The sequence below is a fragment of the Talpa occidentalis genome, unplaced genomic scaffold (genome assembly GCF_014898055.3).
Source record: "Talpa occidentalis isolate TD23 unplaced genomic scaffold, MPIMG_talOcc4v2.1 talOcc4.12, whole genome shotgun sequence".
Lineage (NCBI taxonomy): Eukaryota > Metazoa > Chordata > Mammalia > Eulipotyphla > Talpidae > Talpa > Talpa occidentalis.
Window position 1 is genome coordinate 57703607 of NW_023601212.1, and position 23827 is coordinate 57727433.

Genomic DNA, 23827 nt, shown 5'->3' on the forward strand with positions numbered 1-23827 from the left:
AGAAATAAAATTTGGACAGGAATCATTTATAAAATGAATGTAGTATATCTAGATAATGGACAGTTGAGAGGACATTCATTGAGAAATGTAAGCATAGATAATCCACCTACCAAGAAATGGGGAGGACTCCCTGGTGGTGCAAGGGGTTAAGTTACAGCACCATGAAGCTATCCACAGCCACTGCAGCATGGCATGAGTTCGATCACTGGCCGGCCAGGGAGCTGACCCACATGGCGCAGCAGACCTCTAGTGTCTCGCCTGCTGCTCTCCTCAGCAGTGTATTTCAGTCAGTCTGCCTGTTCTGCTCCCCATTCTGTCTCTGGTGAATCCTCTTACCCCCTACATCTCTTGCCTATACCCCAGCTCTTGTATGCACAAATAAATAAATCTTTAAAAAAAAAGAAAGAAATGTGGAATTTCTAGAAGATCTTGCTCCAGGAATCATTCATCTCACACATAAATTCCTCACATGGTTCCTCTACCCAGACTGCCTAGCAAGTTGAGCCTAAATAACTATGTGTGTAGCTGCATCAGGTTATGAGACAAATGCAGTTAGAGAGTTGTGACTCTAAGGTTTATGCACAACTTCAACTAACTCAGGCTAAAGTATTATGGTGGCTATGACTCCGACCTTCTAGATTCCCCCCATGTGTTACTCTCTTAATCTGAGCATGGGTGGAATCAGTGATTTGCTTCTAACCAACTAAACATGACAAAGATGATAAGGTCATTTCTGATTATGTTACCTGAGACTGAAAATTATTTCTGACTGAGAGAACTTGGAAATGAACCTTCCCCACTTAAGTCTTCAAATGAGAGCCCATTTCTCATTGACACCACCTTACAGATTTACCACCACATTACTTTCATGATTTACTAAGTCTTGCCTACATTCTTGACCTTAGGAAACTCTGAGATTATAAATGTGCATTGGTTTAAACTGTTAAGTAGGTAATAATATCATTACAAAACAATAGAAAACTTTAGAAAAGCATGACCCAAGTTTTCAATATTATATTTTCTCTCTCTGATTTATTAAATTTCTATTCTCCAAGAGAGTGATTTTTTTTCCTTAGATTTTCTCTCCACTGAAGAGTGAGGTTCTTTTTTGTGTGGGCTAGCACTCTATAGAAACTAGGTCAAAACTTCTCTCCGTCTAATGACCCCCAAGCTTCCTGGATTCTTTTTGCAAAATTTCCGTAGTCTAGATCATTCATTTTCTGAACTTTACCAAAACATCCAAAGTATATTTATAGTTACACTCTATCACTTACTCCATCAATATCATCAGTTCACCTCTATTACTTGAAACCCATAACTGCAATTCTTGGTTTCATGGTTACCTTAAAAAAATGTTATTTACATACATACATTTAAAATGTAGGTATTCTTTAATCATTCCAAAGTCAATTAAACTTTCATTACCCCAACTCACATCTAATTTGAAGGTGTCCATGAAAGGGCAGGATTTCATGGACTTTAGTAGAAATGGGTATATCTGCAACTGTTTTCCATTTATCTAATAGTATCCTTCCTTACCAAAAAGATACTTTTTAAGTATACTTTCTTTACTAAAAATATTCTTCACTAGTCTTAGTTTTGCTAATCTCAAATAGGGTGAATTTATACTCTCTGAATATGTTTCCTGAACTGACAGAGATTGCTGGCATGTTGTAAGCACTTAATAAATATTTTTGAATGATTAATAGACTGTCCCTTTTTATATTCAGGCACACACACATACACATATGCCATATATACACTTATATCAATTAAACACTAGACCTAAATAGTTATGAATTAACTCTCAATTATCCATAATGATAAAAAGAATGAAAGCATGACTATATACAGTGAGTGTAAAAGAATGACACTGAGAACAAAAGAAAGAAAGAACCCCAGTTTCCACATGGATATTCATTTTAAAAGATCGATACCCCATTTAATTCTATATTAAAACACTTAACTTTTATAAGCCATAGTTAAGGTAAACCTCAGAACCCACTACAATTTTATATTTGTGACTATCTATTACTTGTTTTCCATCTGAATCAGAATGTGTGTTTACACTGAACAAACTAATGGGGTATTTATACTTTATGTTTGCCTTGGACTTAAAGGGAGTTCAAATACTGAAAAATGAAAATAGGGATTTGCAATATGGTCAGTCTAGAAGTTATATTGAAATGTGGTCTAAGTATGAAAACCAGGAATGTAAAAAATATCTTATCTGAAACATAAATAGCAGAAAGACAAGGGGCTTATTCCTGGTTATTTGACAAGACCATTACTGCCAGTTGTCAACTTATTGTCTCTCAGCTCCAGAACCCATCCTACATTGCCCTACTTTGTGATACTAGCAATAAACTCCATGAATACTGCTCTTTTGTCAGCCAGCCTGATGTCATGTGTTCCAGTAGACACACTGGAGAGACACCGCAGGAGGAAGGGGTGTCCCTTGAATCCTCTGTGTTTTCCTCTCTTGCTTCTGAAGCCCTGGTGTCTGACAGACTTGAGTAGCACTTGCCCTTAGTGAGTTTCAGTCACACTCTGTATGTTCCTGCAGGTTTCAAAGAGAAGTTTCTTTACACTGCAGGGGGTGACTTCCAGGTTGCCAGCCTGAGCCTCTGCAAACTTCTCTGCCATGGAGTGTGCCACAGCCCCACCTCCTCCAATGATATGACTCAGCCTTAGATGGAGTACCTCTTCCACATTTGTTCCCTCCATGGATACTCCCCCTTCACTCCCTATAAGTAATGGTCGCTTTCTTTATCCACCATTCTTTTATTCACTAGGGTTCTCCTTAACCCTGATACTAGTTAATCATTATTTATATTAGACAGTCTCTATTCTAATTATGTGTCCTGAATAGATGCTGATTAACCTGGTAATGGTACCAGGAGGTGAGTTCACAAAGATAGGACTTGGAGATCAATTTGATTGCGCCTTTAGGCTTCAGAACAATGCTGAACTCCTTTCCATGGGAAATGGGATGCTACTGATAGTAATCCATGGCCTGCAGTGGGTGCACCACTCACAAGCTGCTGCCTTTGGCTGGTTATGGAAAGAGTCAGGTGGAAAGGAATACCTTGGGGGCCCAAGTGCCTGCTGTATTGACATAGGTGTTCTACACACCACTGCTGAGCGTGTCACAGAAGCAAAAGGGAAGCAAGTGCACCAAAACCAGGAAAAGAAGCCTCTTCCTCCTGCAGTATGTCTTCAGAATCCTCTACTGACAAAACTTAACTGTGTGCCAAGCAGCAAAGGATAAATATCAATGCACTGCTCTTGCAGTATTACAAAGCAGGGTGATGAGAGTGCTCTGGAGCTGAAAGCCAACAAATTAATTGATAACGCATACTTTCTGAAAGGAGGGTGATAAAAATTAAAAATATGGAACAGTGTGGGAAAGCCATGGCTGGTGCTCCCACTCGGCATTAGGATGTGTTAAACTTCATATGCAGTATTTCCACATAATCTCACAAGAATACTATGAGGTATTGTCTCCCTGCCTTCCACTTACATACCAACAATACAGGAAAGTAATAAAACTCTTATCAGTACTCAAAGCCAAGGAGGAGAGCCCAAAGTTGTGAAGATATCCTCCTGATTAAATTATATTCGAGCTGGAATATAATCAAAGCATCCATTTTTTATTCGTTCGTTTGTTTTTCAAAAAAAAGAAAGAAAAAGGCAAATAAGGTATGGAGACATACTACAAAAAGAGAGGTCATTCTTTCTTTATTCTATTGGGTCAAAGATCTATTCTTTACCCAACTGTCCTTCTTATTCATACTACCCTATCTTTCTTTCCTCACTTCAAGACTTCAGGTCAGGAAGAGTAAGGATCTTGGCGAGTCAGGTAAGAGTGACTGGGGAAGGGAGGGAATTGTTGGCAAAGACACTGAATCCTGGGAGATAAACATCCCAAAGGTAAACATACTACAGAATTTTAAAACTACCAGAGATTTGAGGACCATGAGATAAATTTTCAGAATGAAGCTTAGAGTAGTTTTACACAATGAAATCCTACTGTCTCTGCAAACAGCATCGTGGAGCAATGTGCTCTGGGTTCACTGTCGATGAAGATAAAGAAGAGTCAAAGATAAAAGAAAGGCAAACTTATCAAACAAAAGGAAAGCAGGGCTAGAAATTTTAATTCTGGACAAAGTAGACTGCAAGGCCCAATTCATTTAAAGGGGCAAAGGATTTGGCAAGATATAACAGTTATATACCTAACTATCATTAAAATCCAAACAGTTATATACCTAACTATCATTAAAATCCAGAATTGTTTGAAATGTAAGGCACTGGTGGGACAGGGGTCAAAGTATCAGTGTTATCAAGCTATTCCCAGCTGCTGTGGCATGACTTTGATCCCTAGCCAGAGAGCTGACCCACATAGTGCAGCAGACCTCTCCTGTCTCACCCACTGCTCTCCCTTCAGCAGTGCATTGCAGTAGATCTGCCTGTTTTGTTCCCCACTCTGTCTCTGGTGAATCCTCTCACCCCCTGCACTTCTGGTCTAGTTTTTTAATGCATAAATAAATAAAATAAATCTTTAAAAAAAGAGAAACATGATTATTTGGAAGGTTAAATTACATTTTCAACCTCTTGTAGTTCAGGTAGATAGAAAACTGAAACAGTGGAAATGTGGATGTGTTGAAAAAATGATGACTAATCAGAAGTTTCAACCATTGTCATCAGCTCATGCCCTAGAAAAGGAGATAATATTCTTTATCTTTAGAATATTTGGTACTGGGCAGGCCTATGGATTTAACTTCAGGTAGGATTAGAGAAATTACATTTATTTTCTCATTGTGTTCATGTGACTAGAACAAAATTCTGTCATAAGAGAAACCACATGCTCATCAGCAATTCTTGCTCATTGGTAAATTATTCTACATTTCACCTTGTGAATTTCCAAAGTAGATGACAACAGTCCTGATTCTCTTCATGCCAATTCACTCATTTGGGCAAATTAACATATTACTGCCTGGATTAGATCTTGGACACTCTCCAAATCTCACTACATCGATCAAAAGATGGTCCCCATTCCCAAAGCCATGCAGCCTTTGAGATACTGTGGCAGCTCATGAAGACCTCTCCCTAAAGTGACTATACCTGGAAACAGTTGGAGAAAAAGAATGAATTAAGATTTTTATTAGGCACTGGTGGCCAAAAACAGAAGTAAACTTTATTCCCAAGGTTAAAGGATTCAACATCAGCAGACTAAACCCAAAGGTTCATAAACTGAATAACCACCATAACAGAATGGAAATAAGACAAAGAGAAATAAAGTCAAAGGGTCCAGGTTAGGCTCGCAAACATCACTGGAGAACCAGACTTGGGTTTCATAACCTTCAGCTGAGAGTCTGTGGACCAACCAGGCTGTTTTAGAGGCAGTGTCATAGGATGGACAGGCATTGGTCATGAATGGCCAAATATAAAATAAACAACACATCTTCTACTGCCAGGTATCTGTCTGCTCTCACTTGCCCATTTAAGTATGAATGGAATTCAGGTCATAAGGGGAAGAAGGAGGTAGTCAGGAATCTCTCACTATGCCCAGAATTTGGGGGTTTCATATTATGGTCTATCTATGTACAACTGTAATTGATAAAGCGATATGAAAAGATCTATTCTTTGAGGACCTCAGATTTTAATCAGTTCATAGGAAAAAAAACATATCGGATCTATTTGGTTCCCTGTATATCAAAATTAACTATATTATACTGATGTGTTGGCTGAGAAGGAAAAGCCAATTTGCATGGCTCCTGTCAGTCACATGTGGTCTGGAAATGCTTATGCATTCCAAATACACCCTGTATAAACTAGAGAATCAGATTCTATTTCTATTGGTTTGTATGCATGCATATAAATCTTGTTTTTCCCACAGTGTCAAATGAAAATAAGTGGAGAACGAGAAGCAGTGCTCACAATTAATCAATATCTTTGTCAAAATTTCCCGGCTGTGACAGTGAAGGAAATTCTGTCCCTTGAGGTCTAGAGACGTTGTGACTTCTAGTTTGTTTGTTCAGATCTGTTCCATCAAATATATAGAGATAAAGTCTGTCTCTCCTTCAGGGCACAGTTTCTGACACCTACTATGTAGACCTCCTGTTTAAGTACTGACAGATACTGAACAAAGTTCCCACTGTAGGCAGCTCAGAGTTTGGTGGGAAAGAATAACAAATAAATAGTTACCACCTAATGTCTTGGAGACTTTTGTAGAGTGAGGGTTGTGTATAATGTCCTATGAAAACTGGGAGGAGTTTGCCAAAACTTCACAGAAGGAGGTGGATCCTGATGGTGAAGTGCTAGTTAAAGTGAGGAAGGACTGGAAGGCATTCAAGAAAGTAGGAACATTATGTGCAAAGACATGTAGCTCATCAAGAACACATGTTTCAGGGACCTAAAAGAAATTCTGTATGGCTTGAGGCCAGAGGTAGAGCCAATAGAGAAAACTTGAAAACACATGAGAGAGAGGCAATATTTCTAGTAAATGGTGTTATTATAATAGGCTACATTTTTATGTTAATATTTGAAGATGTCTCCTCACTAAGAAGACTTAAAGGTTGCAGATGAACTAGTTAAGGTAACAGTGTTCTCCACTGTCCCTCACTATTTCTTCCTTGCACATAGTGCTCAATTAGCATTACTGCATACGGGAAATGGTCCTTGAATGTGGACTGGACTTACTGATTCACTTCTAATAAGTAGAATATGCTAGAAATAATGGGTTGTCACTTCCAACATTGTTATAAAAAGGCTGGCTTTCCTTTTGGATAGCCATTTGGGCTCACTTTCTCTCTTGGATCATTAGCTGCCTTGTCTTGAAGACACTCCGGCAGCATATGAAGAAGCCCACAATGCAAGGAACTGAGCTGCCCACTGCCATCACCTATATGCGTGAGCTTGGATGCACATCTTCTGAGACCTGCCAGTAGCCACAAGATGAAGTTGAAAATGAATTCTCTGGTTCCACTTGAACCTTGTGGTAACAGCAGCCTTGGCCAAGAGCTTGACAGCAACTAATATGAGACTCTAAACCAAAGGCACCCAGCTGAGCTGCATCCTGATTCTTCACCCCCAGAAATTGTGATATCAATAAATCTTAGTATAATTTGCTGCACAGCAATAGCGAACTAGTATACTATATAGTCAAGTTTATTCCCATTCCCTACTCAAGGTTAGGTTTATAGGATACCTATGTTGGGCATTGTTCTTAATGATAGAACATTGTCTGGAACACTTAATGATAGAACACTGTCCAGTTTTTATGAATAGGATCATAACTGCCTGAAAATGTCTTCCTTAAAGGAATGAACCTTGCTACCTTTAGCCCCACTCAATTGACTAGACCATCCATAAAAAGAGTCCAGCACATCTAGAACAGATTATTGTGTTTGGTGTGCTCCCTTCCCCATCAGGGCCAACCTTGGGCAAAGCAATGCTATGAAGCATAGTCCCTGCTAGTTGTAGCTGAGAGTCCAGGAAAAATCTGGTAGATAATGACAATCTCAGATGTCCATAGAAAGACACCTAAAGCTAGTACATTTCGATTTCCATATGTAGCTCAAACTGACTATATGACATGCATTAGAAATTGTTGAACTTGGGCCTCTCTGGTGGCACAGGGGTTAAAGACAGAGCTATACTATCACCAGCCACTGCAACATAAGTTCGATCCTCAGCGACCAGGGAGCAGCCCACATAGTACAGCAGACCTCTCCTGCCTCGCCACTGCTCCCCTCAGCAATGTATTTCAGTATATCTGCATATTCTGCTCCCCACTCTCTCTGGTGAATCCTCTCACCCTCCACACCCTCTGGCTTATACCCCAGTTCTCGCATGCATAAATAAATAAATCTTTTTAAAAAAAAAGAAACTGTTAAACTGGCTATATATACTCTCCAGGTGTGAACAAGTGAAAAAAATACACCTTGCTTAGGAAACACTGAGTTTTTGGCAGACAATTTTTGGCAGTTAACCTAACAATGTTGATTTGAAGGCAGTGGTGTTATATGTAAAAAAGATCTTAAGACCTTGTAAAGATGTTACATATTTACATAAAAAACTATGTAAGGAAGAAATGCAAAATATAAAACCCAAGTGTGCCTTCTACAAATTTTTCTTTACTTGCTTCTTATTTTTTTACATTTTTGTTTTTAGTAATTTTTAGACCCATTTTATGTTAGTGATAAAGTTCCCTCGGCATACACAAGGCTTTGTATGGAAATGATAGCAGTATATCCCAGTCACTAGAAAAAGAAAGAAAAAAATAAAGGTGTCTATGTACCTCTGTCCCTGATGATTTTGCCTCTCATGTTCTGGGATGCAGCTATTGGGAGTTGAAGGACTTATATGTGAGGATGTCCTTAAAGCCACCGCTGAGATGCCCACCAAGGGGGATGAGAAATTCAGCAGCACTGAGGTGGTATGGTGAAGAAGTTCATTTGGGTGATGGGTCACATTGATAACCAGTGGGTTATGCTGGCATGACAGCTCATAGGTTCCTGAAGAGAAATGGTAAGATGAATAATATTTTAGGCCATTTATATTTCCATATCTAGTATTCATTTTATCATCTCCCCAGCTGTATGATGTAGGCAAGGTCCCAAGCAATATCAGATATATACATCAAACTGACGCCTGGGTCTACTGAATTGTCCTCTAGTGGCACTAAAAAAAGAATTGTCAGGGGCCTCACTGGTGGTGCAAGGGGTTAAGCGTCAGGACTGTGAAGCTATCAGCAGCCACTGCAGCATGAGTTCGATCCCTGGCAGGCCAGGGAGCTACCCATATGGTGCAGCAGACCTCTCTTGTCTCGCCCGCTGCTCCCCTCAGCAGTGTATTTCAGTCAATCCTCTGGTTCTGCTCCCCACTGTCTCTGGTGAATCCTCTCACCACCCCCCACCCCCCACCTCTGGCCTGTACTCCAGTTCTTGTATAAATAAATACATCTTTTAAAAAATAATTGCCAGACTCACCAAGAGAGTGGTTGTTTCCACTAATGTCGGTCAGATGGAGTGTCACTGCTGGTTGCTGACGTCCTCCCGGAAGCAGTCCAACAGATGTCAGGAAAATGAAAATTGCCGTAGCCACTCCTGGTCTACTGAAACACACCTAGGCACAAACACATATTTGTTTGAGCCATTATTTCTCTTGGACTACAGAGGCACATGGCACAGACAATTCACCATTTGTAAAGCATAAGCTTCCTTCTCCTTTGCAAATGATACAAATATGGAGTAGGCACAGAAAGATATCCAAGGTTACATCAAAGGTCAAAGTTAGACGGGATGAAGACAAATTTCAGAAGTTTTTCCAAAACGTCTTACTTCAACTGTTTCTTTCTTTCTTTCTTTTTTTATCTAACCTATGCTTAAATTTCTCAAAAAGATGACTCAAAAGTGGAGTCAACAAATCACTGCCAAGTCAATCAATATTTCCTTATCTGCAAAGTGAGAGGACAAGATGATTACCAAGCAGACTTTTTGTTCTGCACTGGTATGGCTACTAATCCTTCCTCTTCATTATATCCTCCCTAAATTATTTTATCAGAACCTCTCACTTAGTAGTGAACAATGACACGATAGAAAGAGGCTATTGCAGAGTCTGTGTGGCTGAGATTAGAGTTTATTCTTATATAGTCCTCCAGGTGCCCCATGCATTATTTACCCTCTCCATGGCTGGAAAATGAGCCAACACAGAAGCACAGGAAAATTCAGTTATTTATAATGAATATTCCTAGATGGTTAGGCTGATTACAATAAGACATTCTTTCAAAATTAGCATGGAAGTTTTGTCCCTGGAAATCCTTTAATATAAAAGAAAACATCCTAGCGAAGGAGGAATGACCTGGAGAGCTTATTTCCCAGATTGAAATAATCTAATTGATGCAACAATTCTAACTTAGTTTTATTTCCGATAGCGCAACATCACTCAATTACTGTTGGGAATAAATCTCAACCCTCTCTGGTGTACAGTATTTGAATCTGGTGCTGGACTGCAAACAGTCTGTGTGCATTTCTTTAACTATTTATCAGGTTCTGAAAGTATGAAGCCCCAGGAAAACTGTCCTCAGCGTTAAAACAATATCCAACAACTAATGGCAGGAACCTCCTCTAAAAATAGGGAGAGGAGAGTAAAACACTTTTCCTGTTAACAAGAATTCTTTCTTGTCCACAGACTGATTTTTTTTTTTTTCTGAGTCTTGGCGGTGTGTTTATAGTGTCCATTTGCACTGCTGGCTTAATTAGGGTGATTTTATGATTTCCAGTGGTCAGTGCAGTACAGCTTTCCCTTCTTCCTCTCCTCCTTTGACGGAAAGACCAGCCACTTTCTCCTTTTACAGAGTCATTTTCCCCCTTTTCATTTCCTCTCTTTGAAGTAATAAATATTCTTTCAGAACTTCAGAAACATCCAGACCCATAGGTTATGGCTTGCAATATGAGATCCCTGCTCTCTAGCTGGATGATGGTTTGACATAAAACACACCATAAGGTAACCAAGAACTTAAGGCAGAGCCTCGACTTCAGCAGCAAAGGGCATCAAAGTCCCCTGGGAACACCCATAACCTCTTCTTTTTCATGTACCACAAAAGAGACTTGAGTCCTGGAAGAAAGATCTGCATTGATTCCTGAGGCAGGAGTAGACAGTGTCCAAACAAGCACACATGGTGGCTTTAGTAAACCCCAACAGGCCTCAGATTCAAAGAGGAGGGTAGCTTGGGTAACAGGGAGCACAGTCTTACTGCCATCTCTTGGGTCTTAAAATAGACCCCACCTGAAACTAGTTATTAGGGGTGGGTGTTATGGTGTGAATCTCTCTGTGTTGAGGGCCCATGCTCAAAATCTTCAGCTCATTTTACATCTGTCAGCAATATGTCTCTGTGCTCCATGGGTCTCTGAATACCGATCGCTTTGAATTTGAAAACATATGCCTGGTGGCAGTGTGTCTGTACCTTGATTTGAGGAAAGTGTCAATACCAAGATTTCCAGTCAGTCTTGGCCTTTGCTCTCATAATGACACCAGAAAGGTCACCAGACTTCATCCTCATTTGAATACCTACCAGGCATGTCCCACGATAGCCAGTCAAACCAGAAAAATACAAACTCTCATACAACTATTGGTGCCTCAAAAGCAGAGACTAGTTTGACACTGCACCATAAGTTCAAAATCAATCAGAGTGGAGGGAAAAGAAAGCAAGAAAGCTCACATTCTGGAGAGAGGATTGACTAGGCAGAACCCTGAGTTTGAATCTTAGCTCCATCTTTAGGTGCTGGGTAAATCTGAGCAATTCATCTTTTCTGTCTACCAGACAGAAAGGGTACCTCTTTCCACATCTGAACAACAGACATACTACCTATCTTGTGTGGCTACTATGAAGATTAAGTGAAGTCACGTTAAAGCACACAGGAAGTGCCTATCAACTAGTGAGGACTCCATGTTTAATAATTCTAATTTCCAAAAAGATATATTTTTTGTCCTCTTTGCACTCCACAAAGGTAAAGAATAAGATGTAAATATTAAACATAGATCCACACATTTTGTTATATTAAATAATTAGTCTTCTCTGAAATGCATAGGCTCGTTTAACTTGATAGTTCTAGGATTGCACATTGGTACTCCAGGTTCTGCTTCCATAAGAAGTAGAAAGACTTGAGGTTCTCGGTATAGCATTATATCTGCTTTTTAAAAGGAGTCTAAAATCATGTTTTTATATGTAACTTTTTAATAGACTTTTCAGAAAATCCATTTCAATATATGCTTATTATTAAAAACCTGTTTATTGTACATATAGACAAAGAAACTACGAGAATTAACAGTATAATTAGAACACTAAATGAGAATTCCTTATTCAAACAAAGATGATATTTTCAAAAGATGTTCCTTTTACATCCAAGTCACAGTTATTTTAGTATATATAACAACCAGATTGTTTTTACTTTAAATAAAATTATGACTTTAATGATCCAGGTATAAAAGTCAGGTAGCAGCTGGAACAAAAACTTGCCAACATGAAGCTCTACTGACATGTCCACTTCCACGCTACCTCTGCCACTACAAGCATGACTCTCCTCCAATCACACACTAAAAGCATTATGTGAACAGCTGCCCCCTTCGACACAAAGCATACCAGATGTATTTCCTAAGGAATACCCAGATCTGAAATGAGCACCAGGCATGACCCAGAAGAAAATCTAAGATAGTAACAGGTCAAAGGGAATGTTAGCTTTATCTGCAATGTTTTATTATTCATTTGAACAAGGAAATTGCATTAACGTATTACATGGCTGGTATAAAATTAATTAGCACATGGCTCATAGGAAGAAGAGGAACTTCAACTAGATCTCAAAAGGGAGCAAATTCTTTTGGAAAAGCAAGTCATTTTCAGGATTGAGGAATGATAGAGGGATTGCTAGAGAAATTAGCAACATACTTTGAAACAGAAAATAGAGATTGAATGGATGGAAGGATAGAGGGATGGATGGATGGAGACTGATTAGCAGACAAAATTGGGAAACCAGTCCCACATACTCAGCTGCTTTTTCATCCAAAGCCTGTTCACAGATCTAACCTCTGGCCACTGGTGAGGCATGAAAGAATGTTTTCCTGATACAGAACTGTTTGGCTTTAAGAAAACCCTCTAGGGCCTCCCCGGCGGCTCAGCGGTTGAGTGCTGGGTTGCGAAGCTGCCCGCAGCCTATGCAGCACCGGTTCGATCCCCGGCTGCTCCCCGTCCACCAGAGGAGGGTCCCGCATGGCGTGCAGACCTCCCCTGCCGCCCGCTGCTCCCTTCAGCAGTGTACTTCGGTCCTTCTGCCTGCTCTGCTCCCCGCTCTGGCTCTGGTGAATTCTCTCACCCTCCTGCGCTTCTGACTGTACCCAGTGCTCTTATAAATAAATAAATCTTAATAAATAAATAAATACACAAAAAATAAAATAAAAAAAAGAAAAAAGAAAACCCTCTTTAGTCTGCCTGCTAGGTACAGACACACCTAATATACTCCCAAGCTAAGTCTTTCAACTTCCAGGTCATCCTTTGTGATGGTCATTGATAGCAGACCCTGAACCTACACCACAAAATTGAAAAGAATCTTCTTTGAGGTTCGAAAACACTTTTGGTTAGTGTCTGGGTTGTTATTTTTTTCTGAGTCTTTCCATTTTCACTCATGTATGGCACTTCCTGATTCCAGGCCTGTGAACAGGAGAAAGCAGACATACACTACATTCTGTTTGTTTAGTACTAAAATTTTCCAGATATGCATTGCTGGATCACTGATTAAGCTCATTAGGTTATTATTCCTATATGAGATTGTCGTTCTCCAATATATCCAGTATACAAAGTTTGTACTATATAAGCAGAAACTGAGTTTTCAGAGCTTAAGTAACTACCTCCAGAGAGGTAGGAATATAAGTATTTTACTTTTAAGTTCTATATTCACTTGACTGCCCACTGGTTCTTAATTTGCTGTGAAAAGAAAATCACAGATTCCTTAGAAAAAATTTTGACATATGTGCCCTTTATTTCTCTCCCAAAGGAAGTCACATAGACAGTGAGGCATAAAACCTTCATACAATCTTAGGGAGCAGAAAGACCCTCTCGAAAGCATTCAGAATCCAATTAGGGGTCAACAGAAATCAGATTAAGAACACTTGCACTACTGATTGAACCACATGTCTTTTATGTTGGTAAAAATTATCAAACATTGGCAATTTCACATGGCTCACCCTAATAATATTGTCTATGTAGACATCAGAAATGTTAACAAGGGTGAGATTAACTCTCAAAGATTCAGAGATCTACCAAAGTGGATATTTAAGAGGTGAAGGTAAGAAGCAACTAATCTCTTTGCACAGAGCATTCTTGGCTATCTCCATGCTTAAGGTTTTAAGTCAAATGGGCAGAGAAGACTGAACTTGGTTTTACTTCCTTCACATATCCTTCACATATCTCTTCTTTGTATGGGTCAAATCCCAATTAATTTCCTTGTTATCCTTATATAGTACAAGAAAGTTTATAAGTATTGTTTTGGTTTTTTTTTTTTTGGCTGGGTGAGATCAGCCTGTCATTTTGTGAAATGAAAAGGGAACCTCTATTATGACTACCTACTGTTGAGAGGAAGACATTAAAAAATAAATAATGTAGCAAATCAGTGAAAGGTTTCAGATCAGAATCAGCTCCTAGGTTCAATTTCTTCTATGAGCATTTCATCATATGTGATTTTTAGATACCATGGCTAAATCAGCAGAGACTTTGTTTCATAAGAGCTGTGGGAATCCAAAGAAGGATCAGAAGGAGAAAAAAACAAATCTGTCGTGAAACACTGTAGTGACACCCAAATCTCATCCTTCATAACTGAGCACACAACTCAATACCAAGTCTCTTTCCAGAAATTGCACTTAGAGGAAGAAAGCTTTCATAAGATGATGCCAATTCCCTGGAATGAAGGGTGAGTGGCCCATGTCTAATGACCTTTTTTGTTTTAAGATTTATTTACTTATTTATTTATTTATACAAGAACTGGGGTACAGGCCACAGGTATGGGGGTTGAGAGGACTCACCAGAGACAGAGTGGGGAACAGAAGAGACAGACTGAGTGAAATACACTGCTGAGGGGAGCAGCAGGCGAGACAGGAGAGGTCTGCCGTACCATGTGGGTAGCTCCCTGGCTGGCTGGGAATTGAACCCGCATAGCAGAGGCTGTGGATAGCTTCACAGCGCTGTGCTCAACCCACTGCGCCACCAGGGACGCCCTCTCATGACCTTTTGATAAGATGAGTGATACACAAATTTGGACAGCTCTGAAGGGATATCCCAGCTCCCATGGGACGTGTCAGTTCCAATGCCCCCTGTGTCCATTCCCACGTTGTTCACTCCCCTTTGATCTCAAGAAATAATCTCAGCAAACTTTCTACATGCAAATCTTCATCTCATAGTCTGATTCCTGGGGAAACTCCACTTAAGAAAAAGTTTCTGAGAGTGAGAAGAGATATCACGGAATACAGATGGATAAAGTTCTCTTGGGAACAAGAACAGAAGTGAGAGTATGAAGGGATTTACTGTAGATTTGGGCACGCATCCCTCCTGGTTGATAAAAAATTGCTATACCAATTGTTCATAAAACTTAGAGTCTTCTAAGTTGTCATGTCTAGGGTTTTCAAAAACTTCCATAAAAAATCAGTATAAAGGTAGATTACTAGCAATCAAATAAGAAGGTGGAAAATGAGTCTTTTACCCTCTGGGCATAAACTACTCAGCTACTGGGAGATGCTGTTCCTATTTTAATGTACTGGACTAGTTTTATAGTATAAATGAAAACCATATAAACATAGTCATCTTTGCTTTTGCAGGATTATCAGGGAATGCAGAGATCCATTTAGGTTAATGTTCCCAGCAGAAGATTTTCTTTTGAAGCACAAGGACTTTATAAAAATTTCAATCATATGTATCAAAATAATTTCAATATATATTAGAAATTTTTCTGTTCTCTGAAGCAAAGAATTCTGTACTTTCTCTTGAGCAATTGTAGTAATCATTTTGAACATCAGTTATTTTGCTGAAGATAACAATCCTCTACAGCAGAGCTCCTAAAAATTTAATGTGCACAAAAAAACTAAGAATCTTGTTAAAATGCAGATTCTTATTTAGTAGAGATAAGCTTCTGCTTTTGTACCTTATTCTCAGATGATGCTGACACTTTCAGAACTCAACCATATTTTGAATGGTTCTAAAGATATTGATAGATGTCTATGTATCCAATCGTTGCCCCTAGTATTTGATAACCTAAGACTGTGATGCTATTATTAATCATATTTGTTATTCATTTTAAATTCATGATCAATCTTAAAATAAAATGCAGAGCTGGAAGGAATCTTCTAGTCAAATAGCTCATATTAAATCTAAGAAAACTGACACACAAGAATGTAATATGTTTTATATGTATGTAAATATATATTTATATGATTTATAAAAGGTCATTTGACTGCTTAATGGATTTGGTATTTGATATCCATAATAAAAAACAGAGCGTACAATGCTCTTCCTCTGAGTATGTGTTTTCTCCCAGTTTCTAAATCTTCTCCTAACCTATTGTTTCTTTTCTAGAGAGACTGAAAATTCAGGCAGCTAATACTCTTTATTTTACTATGTAAAGTAAATAAGCTCTAGGAAATCATCTTGACTCAAACAAAGTTTAAGAATCCAGAATCATGATCAAAGTCGCTGCCTTCTACAAAACTGTTTTTCTATTTGCTAAATTATGAAACCTGGAGCATTTTTTGGATGGGTAGAGTCATTGGTGACCAAATTGGTTAACTAAAATTAATTATAAGGATTGTCAGATTCAGCAAAAATAAACATTCAAATAAAAATCAGAAATTCAAACTTAAATCCAAATATAAGATAAATATGTATTTTTTAGTATATTTTGAATATATCATAGGGTTACTTACACTAAAATATTTTTGTTTATTTAAAATTATTTTTCTTCTGAAAACCAAAATTTGAAAGATATAAGAATTCATAATAAGAAAAAAATAAGTAGATGAAGGAAAACAAAGCATAGGGCATAAATTAACAAAGAAAAGGGAAATGGAAGAAAAGATTTGTAGATGTTTGTGTATGCAAATGAAAAGAGAGAAAATGGTGAAAGTTGGAGATACTTTTTGACCAATTACTGCAGAGAGCACACATTTCTTATATGGAATAATCCTTAAATTCTAAATAAATAAAGGGTTAAAATGTGTCCTAATAAAATGTTTGGGCCAACGGGAGGGGAACAAAACCCTCTAGTAATGACACAACTGGCGCTGTAAAAAGTTGTTATGCTCTGAAAAATCTGTGCTAGAAACAACAAAGAAAATTCTATTAAAATCCATGATTTTAAAAGAAATTGTAGAGTTATTACAAAATACTTGGGACTAAATGACAATGAAAGCACTATATGTCAACATTTATGGACTACAATTAAAGTAATCCTTAGAGGGAAGTATTATGGGATACCAACACAGATTATCCAAGCAGTCAACACAGAAGCTAAAAAAGAACATCAGCATTAATTGACAGAAACAGGAAGAGAGGAAATAATAAAGAAGGTTACACGTCAGTCCATTTGAGAACAACTGGAACAAAAAGAGAAATGAACAAAACTGAAAGACATTCTTTGACTAAAAAACAGTGAAAGAATCTCAGACAAGAAAAAGAAGAGAATCTTGAGTTTCAAAAACACAATATAAAGCGGATAATCATCAAAGTTAAAATAAAATGAAAAAAATATATTATAGGGCCTCCCTGATGGTGCAAGGGGTTAAGAAGCAACCTATGAAGCTATTTGCAGCCACCGTAGCACGAGTTCCATCCCCAGCCAGGGAGCTACCCACATAGTACAGCAGGCCTCTCCTGACTCGCCCACTGCTCCCCTCAGCAGTGTATTTCAGTCAATCAGCCTGTTCTGTTCCCCACTCTGTCTCGTGTGAGTCCTCTCATCCTTCCACACCTCTGGCCTGTATCCTGGTTCTTGTATGCATAAATAAATAAATTTTTAAAAATACATATATTATGATCAACTATCATGAAATTTGAGTATGTAGAAGAAATTAATAAAATTCTGGAAATGCCAATAGTCTAAAGTTGGAAAAGGAAACTTGAATATATTAATAAATATCAAGGAAATTTAAATGTCAATCATAAATCTTTCCTCAAACAAGTCCCAGGACTAATTGTTTTTATAGATGGGGTTTGCCAAATTTTGAAGGAACAGATAATCCCCATTTTATGGAAGTGGTTTTAGAAAATGAAAAGGAGGGGAAACTGACAAATTTTTCAAGATTTATATAATCTGACCATTCAAATAAGAATATGTATACTAATTTCACATATAGATACAAATGCAAAAATTCACAATAAAAAATTAACCGATTAATATGAGGATATTTAAAATGTATAATATGCATGTAGGCATGCATAATGACTTGATATCTAGGGAAAAAATCTATCAATGTGATTCCACATAATGATGAATGAAAGGAAAAATTATCACATGATCATATCAATTGATGCAAATCAAGTGTTTGATTAAGTTTATCTCATGCATACCGGTATGTTTTTCAAGATGCAGAAGAAACAATCAAAGGCTTATTCTAAAATTATATACAGGATAAGTGTTCATCATTAATGAACAGCTAATTCAATTTTGAAAATGATGTGTAAAACAATGTAAGAGAGGGACATGCCCTCTTTTTTTTTTGTCATAAACACTACCATATTCAAAACAAGTGAACGAACAAAAGAAAACAAAAATAGACTTTCAGACTGTAAGAACAAAACAGAGGTTACCAGAAGAGAAGGGAAAATAAGTTGACAAATTGGGTAAAAGGGATCAATTGTATAATGATGGATGAAAACTATATTTTTTGTGGAGAACATAATGTTAAAGTCTCAGAGTTACCAAGCTATTGCCAGCCATGCCAGCGGCATGAGTTCAATCCCCAGCCAGGATGCTAATCCACATGGCACAGCAGAACTCTCCTGTCTCGTCTGCTTCTCCCCTGATCAGTGTATTTCAGTAGATCTGACTGTTCTGCTCCCCACTCTGTCTATGGTGAATCCTCTCACTCCCTGCACCTCTGGCCTACACCCCAGCTCTTGTATGTATAAATGAATAAATAAAATAAACCTTTAAAAATAAAAATAAAAAAGACTATTGCTGGTGTAAGGAACAGGAAAACAGATCAATGGAGTATGAGTTAAAAAAAAAAAAAGAACTCACCTATATTTCAGAAACTATTTGTGTAATGAAGGTAACACTGAAAATCATCAAGGTAAGGATGGATGTTTTAATTGATGGGGTTAAAAAAATAGTTAACTGTATTTGCGATAAAAAATGGAACCCAGGGCCTCCCTGGTGGCGCAGACGGTTGAGCATAACACTGTGAAGCTGTCTGCAGCCTCTGCAGTGCGGGTTCGATCCCAGCAAGCCAGGGAGATACCCACATGGCGCAGTGGGCCTCTCTTTTCTTGCCCGCTGGTCTGTCTGCTTGTTCTGTTCCCTACTCTATCTCTGGTGAGTCCACTAATCCTCCCACACATCTGGCCTGTACCCCGGTTCTTGTATAAATAAATAAATCTTTAAAAAAAATGGAACTCAACCTTACTCCAGATACAAAAACAAATTTTAAAGATATTAAAGACTAAACTTTAAAAGTTAAGAATATAAAACTAATATAACAAAATTAAAAATATTTTTTCAACCTTGGGAAAAAACTATAAATTTGTCTAATATAAAAAAGTTGCAATATACAATTAAAGAGAAGAGGAACAATAAATGTCTGATAATTATTTTGTAAAGGAATGTTCTATCCCAATAATAATCAGGGGTGGAAATGAAAAATATGACAATAGTGAGATATCACTTTACTAATTGACTAATTTTAGGTAATTGAACAACATTAGGTTCAGGCAGATTTATGGAAACAGATTATTATCTTGAAATTATTAAGTTTAAGTCCATATATCTAAATTTTTAGAATTTCCTGGTTTACCTTATACCTGATCTGGCTATTACCAGCATCTTGGCCTTTTCTTTCTTTGGTCCAGATTACAATCAATCTTGTTGCCCATTGTTATATCAATTACTTAGAGATGATAAAAATCCTCAATCAGGATTATGAATTTGACTGTTTACTAGTTCTGTCAATTCTTAAGTTACTTTTTTCCAAAGCTCTTTTCTTAGGTATTTTTTTTTATATATATAGAGGCATGTTTTATTTATTTATTTATTTGTTTGTTTGTTTGTTTTGTTTATACATGCACTGGGTACAGTCAGAAGCGCGGGAGGGTGAGAGAATTCAACAGAGCCAGAGCGGGGAGCAGAGCAGGCAGAAGGACCAAAGTACACTGCTGAGGGGAGCAGCGGGCGGCAGGAGAGGTCTGCACACCATGTGGGACCCTCCTCTGGTGGCCGGGGAGCAGCCGGGGATTGAACCGGCGCCGCAGAGGCCGCGGGCAGCTTCGCAACCCAGTGCTCAACCGCTGCGCCACCGGGGAGGCCCAGGTATTTTGATTTCTTAACAATAATAGTTGTTATGCATTTTTGGTAAATGTATCTATTTATCATTATGAAGTGTCCATTTTTATCTCAGGTAATATTCTGCTGTGAAGTCTATCTTGTCAAGCACTAGCATGGCACGCTTATTTTCTTATAGTTTACCTGGTATATAATTTCTATCCTTTTACTTTAAATCTTCATGTCTTAATCTTTAAAGTATTTTTTCTAAGCAGTTTATAGTTGATTATGTAAACTGAGAGTATCTGCCTTTTACAAAGAGTTTTTAGGCTATTTATATTTAATATAATTAATAATATGGTTGAATTTAAGTCTGCCATCTTGGTATTCTTCTTTGAATCCTTTTACAGTACATTATTTTGTTCATTTTAGATGATGTTTATTGAGTAGAATTAAAAGTGGATGTTGTCATGGTGTAAATAAGGAGTAAATACCTACAAGTACCTTTAATATTTACTGGAAATATGGTATGAAAAAGAGATCTATATGATACAGAGATTCAGCCCATGGGTTCAATCTAATCCACTGCCTGTTTTCCATATACTCTGTGAATCAAGAATGATTTTTGCGGTCCTCCCCAGTGGCACAGCAAGTTGAGCGCAGTGCTGTGAAGCTGTCTGCAGCCTCCGCCTCCGCAGCGCCGGTTTGATTCCCGCCTGCCCTGGGGAGATTACCACATGGCGCCACAGACCTCTCCTGTCTCACTCACTGCTCTCCTCAGCAATGTATTTCGGTCCTTCTGCCTGTTCTGCTTCCTGCTCTGTCTCTGGTGGATTCTCTCACCCTCCCGTGCCTCTGGCCTGTACCCCAGTGCTTATATAAATAAATAAATCTTTAAAAAAAGAATGATTTTTGCAATTTTCAAATAGTTAAAAACAAATACTCTGAATAATGCAAAAAATTTACATGAAATTGCATTTTCAATTTTCAGAAATATAATTTTTTAGAACACAGCCTGCTTATTCATTTACATATTATCATGCCTGATTTCATTCTACAACAGAAAAGTTAAATAATTGTGACAAAATCCCTAAACATTAAAATATTTGGCACCCCAATACCCTAAAATATTTATTACTCTTTAGAAAAACGTTTCCTAAGGGCCTCCCTGGTGGCCTAAGGGGTAAGTCTCAGTGCTGTCACCACCAAAGCCTGAGTTCAATCCCCAGCAAGGGAGCTAACCCATATATGGTGCAACAGACTGCTGCTCCTGTCTTGCCCACTGCTCCCCTGAGCAGTGCATTTCAGTAAATCTGCCTGTTCTGCTCCCCACTCTGTCTCTGGTGAATCCTCTCAACCCCTACAATTCTGGACTACACCCCAGTTCTTCTATGCATAAATAAATGAATGAATGAATGAATTAATTAATTAATATTTTATAAAAAAGAAAACAATTCCTAATCTCTGATAGAGGAAGGACTTTAGGACTTCGTAATAAGCTGGATTTGAATTTGAATTTACTGTCGGAGGTAGGTTGGGATTTATGATCTCAGCCAGTGAATGACACACCAGACTATGCCTACCATTTCCACGCCTCTAAAATCTGACTACAATTCCCAGCATGCCATGAACTGAATTTTACATATGAGGGGCTGCTAGGACCGAGGGGAAGAAGCTGAGCTGCCTTGTTGAAAAGACTGAGGACAGCTGGGCCTCCCTCTCTTGCTTTTCCAGCTACAACTGATGTCTCAGCTCAGATGGCATTGTTGGCAGGATATGCCAATCATTTAATATTCTTTCTGTATATTCTCCCTCCTCACCCTACCTTGTAAATAAACCTTCTTTTAATTTCTGTCTGCACGTCTGCTTTACCGTCTTACCCCAAGTTCTTAAGCACGTGGATGAGGACTGTCAACCGGGGGCACCCCTATTTTCCCCAACACTATCTATAGATCTACTAGCAATGGTATCTAAAATGCTTAGCATATCTGAGTTTTCAGATAATAATTTTTAATGAGAAAAAAAATTATCTCTGATAGAAAATTTATATGGCAATTAATAATAACATCTAGAACAGAGTACAACTCAATAAATGTGTTTTTCTTCTCTCCCTTTCTCCCTCTCCCCTACCCCTACCCCCAAGCATCTGGTGTTAAGGAGTCTCATCTTTGAAATCTAATTAACTAAATATGCATAGCATTTTCTACTGAAGATTCATATGCAGTGTTTAGCTAGTTGAACCCAAACAAAGAAAGAAAGGAAATTATAGTTAACAAGCTTTAGGTTTTATGTAGCAAGGGTTTCCAGGCAGTTGCCCATAATTTATAACTGATGTGGAAGACCCTGGTATTTAAAATACTATGAATATCTGATGGTTTCTGTTAGGATGCTAACCAGTCCAGCCTGAGTGAGACTATTCCAAATTGGAGACATTTTAGAACAGCCATGAAAATAAACATGAACATATGATTTTTCATATGTTGATGGGCTCCCTGTGAAATCAAACAACAAGTACTTATTGAATATCTGTTTCTCAGATTGCTTCATTTGTTGTTTATACTGCATATATTCAAAGTACTTTCTGAGAGAGATCATACCTTCTGTTTCTTTCCCTATCCCCTAATGGCATCAAGAACTTACAATATGCACTTAATAAATCTTGTGAACCGGATCCATGGATACATTATCTTTAAGGAATTTAGAAGACATCCAACAAAAGATGACAGGCAGTCTTTCCTCCCAATTGTACATAAGTTTTAATTTGTTTTCTTGCTCATGTCCTATTCCCCAGTTACCCCCGATGTTTACTACTGGACTTGGCATACCACAGGTGCATAATGAATGCTGATTGAATGAGTCAACATAGCATAGAGGAATAAATTAGGGATTGGAGTTATAATGCATGTGGTTTTAAATTGTGCTTATTATTGTAAATAATAAAAAAATTACATCTTATGTAAGAAAGTTCTTACATTTTGGTCTATTGATTCAAGATTAGAAAAAATATAGAAAACTAAGAGAAGTTATCAGTAAATGTGAACTAAAATGATTAAAATTTTATTAGGCAAATAGTATTTTAGTAAATGAAGGATTTAGAATGCTACTTAAAGGCTAATGTTTTCAGTACAGTTGTTTCTTTTTTATGCAACAAATTTACCCCTGATTTATTGTATTCAATCACATTTATATATCAAATCAAGATTAAAGTGAACTAAAAGGAATAATAAAAAGGCAGAAGTTCTTTGATCCTCAGAAAAATTTGAAAAAAATCCAACCAACTCATTTTTTAATCATGTTATAATTCATTTGATACTATAGGAACTTATGAGAACTAAATTTTCTTAATCAGTTTTACATACTAATTTTCAATTAAATTGGTGATATTTTATTATACAAGGACTATTACTTCTAGATCACTTGTAATAAGAACAAATACAATACTAAAATATTGGTAGCTAACTGACATACATTCAAAGAATCCCAAATGGAGATTTTTGTTGTTATCTGTGATTGAGTAGCTTATAGCATGGTAAACACTTCTGATAAAAGCAATTATAAAATAGGAAAAATTTTTAAAGAATATTTGAGTGCAACTGAGGAGGTAAGAACTGAAGAGACTAGAAAAAAAAAAAACTGCATTGAAGGGAACCTAACATTATAAGTCAAGGTGACTTCAGCTCACCTTTATATTGGTATTATCATATACAAACTTTAAAATGATTGTGATTAATGTATTTTTATTTATTTATTTATTTATTTTTAACTATTTATTTATTTATTTATTTATACAAGCACTGGGTACAGTCAGAAGT

At 37.6% G+C, this 23827-nt stretch overlaps 1 protein-coding gene across 2 annotated transcripts in view; it reads right to left on the reverse strand.

Moving 5' to 3' along the window:
- The window catches only part of PAPPA2 (pappalysin 2), a 461662-nt gene that overhangs the window by 95665 nt on the left and 342170 nt on the right, over positions 1-23827 (reverse strand). For both annotated transcript variants that reach the window (XM_054693452.1, XM_037506421.2), the window contains 2 exons: positions 8994-9129; positions 8303-8519 (listed from right to left, as the gene is read on the reverse strand). In XM_054693452.1, the coding sequence (XP_054549427.1) occupies positions 8303-8519; positions 8994-9129 (353 nt within the window). The remainder of the gene's footprint in view (positions 1-8302; positions 8520-8993; positions 9130-23827) is intronic.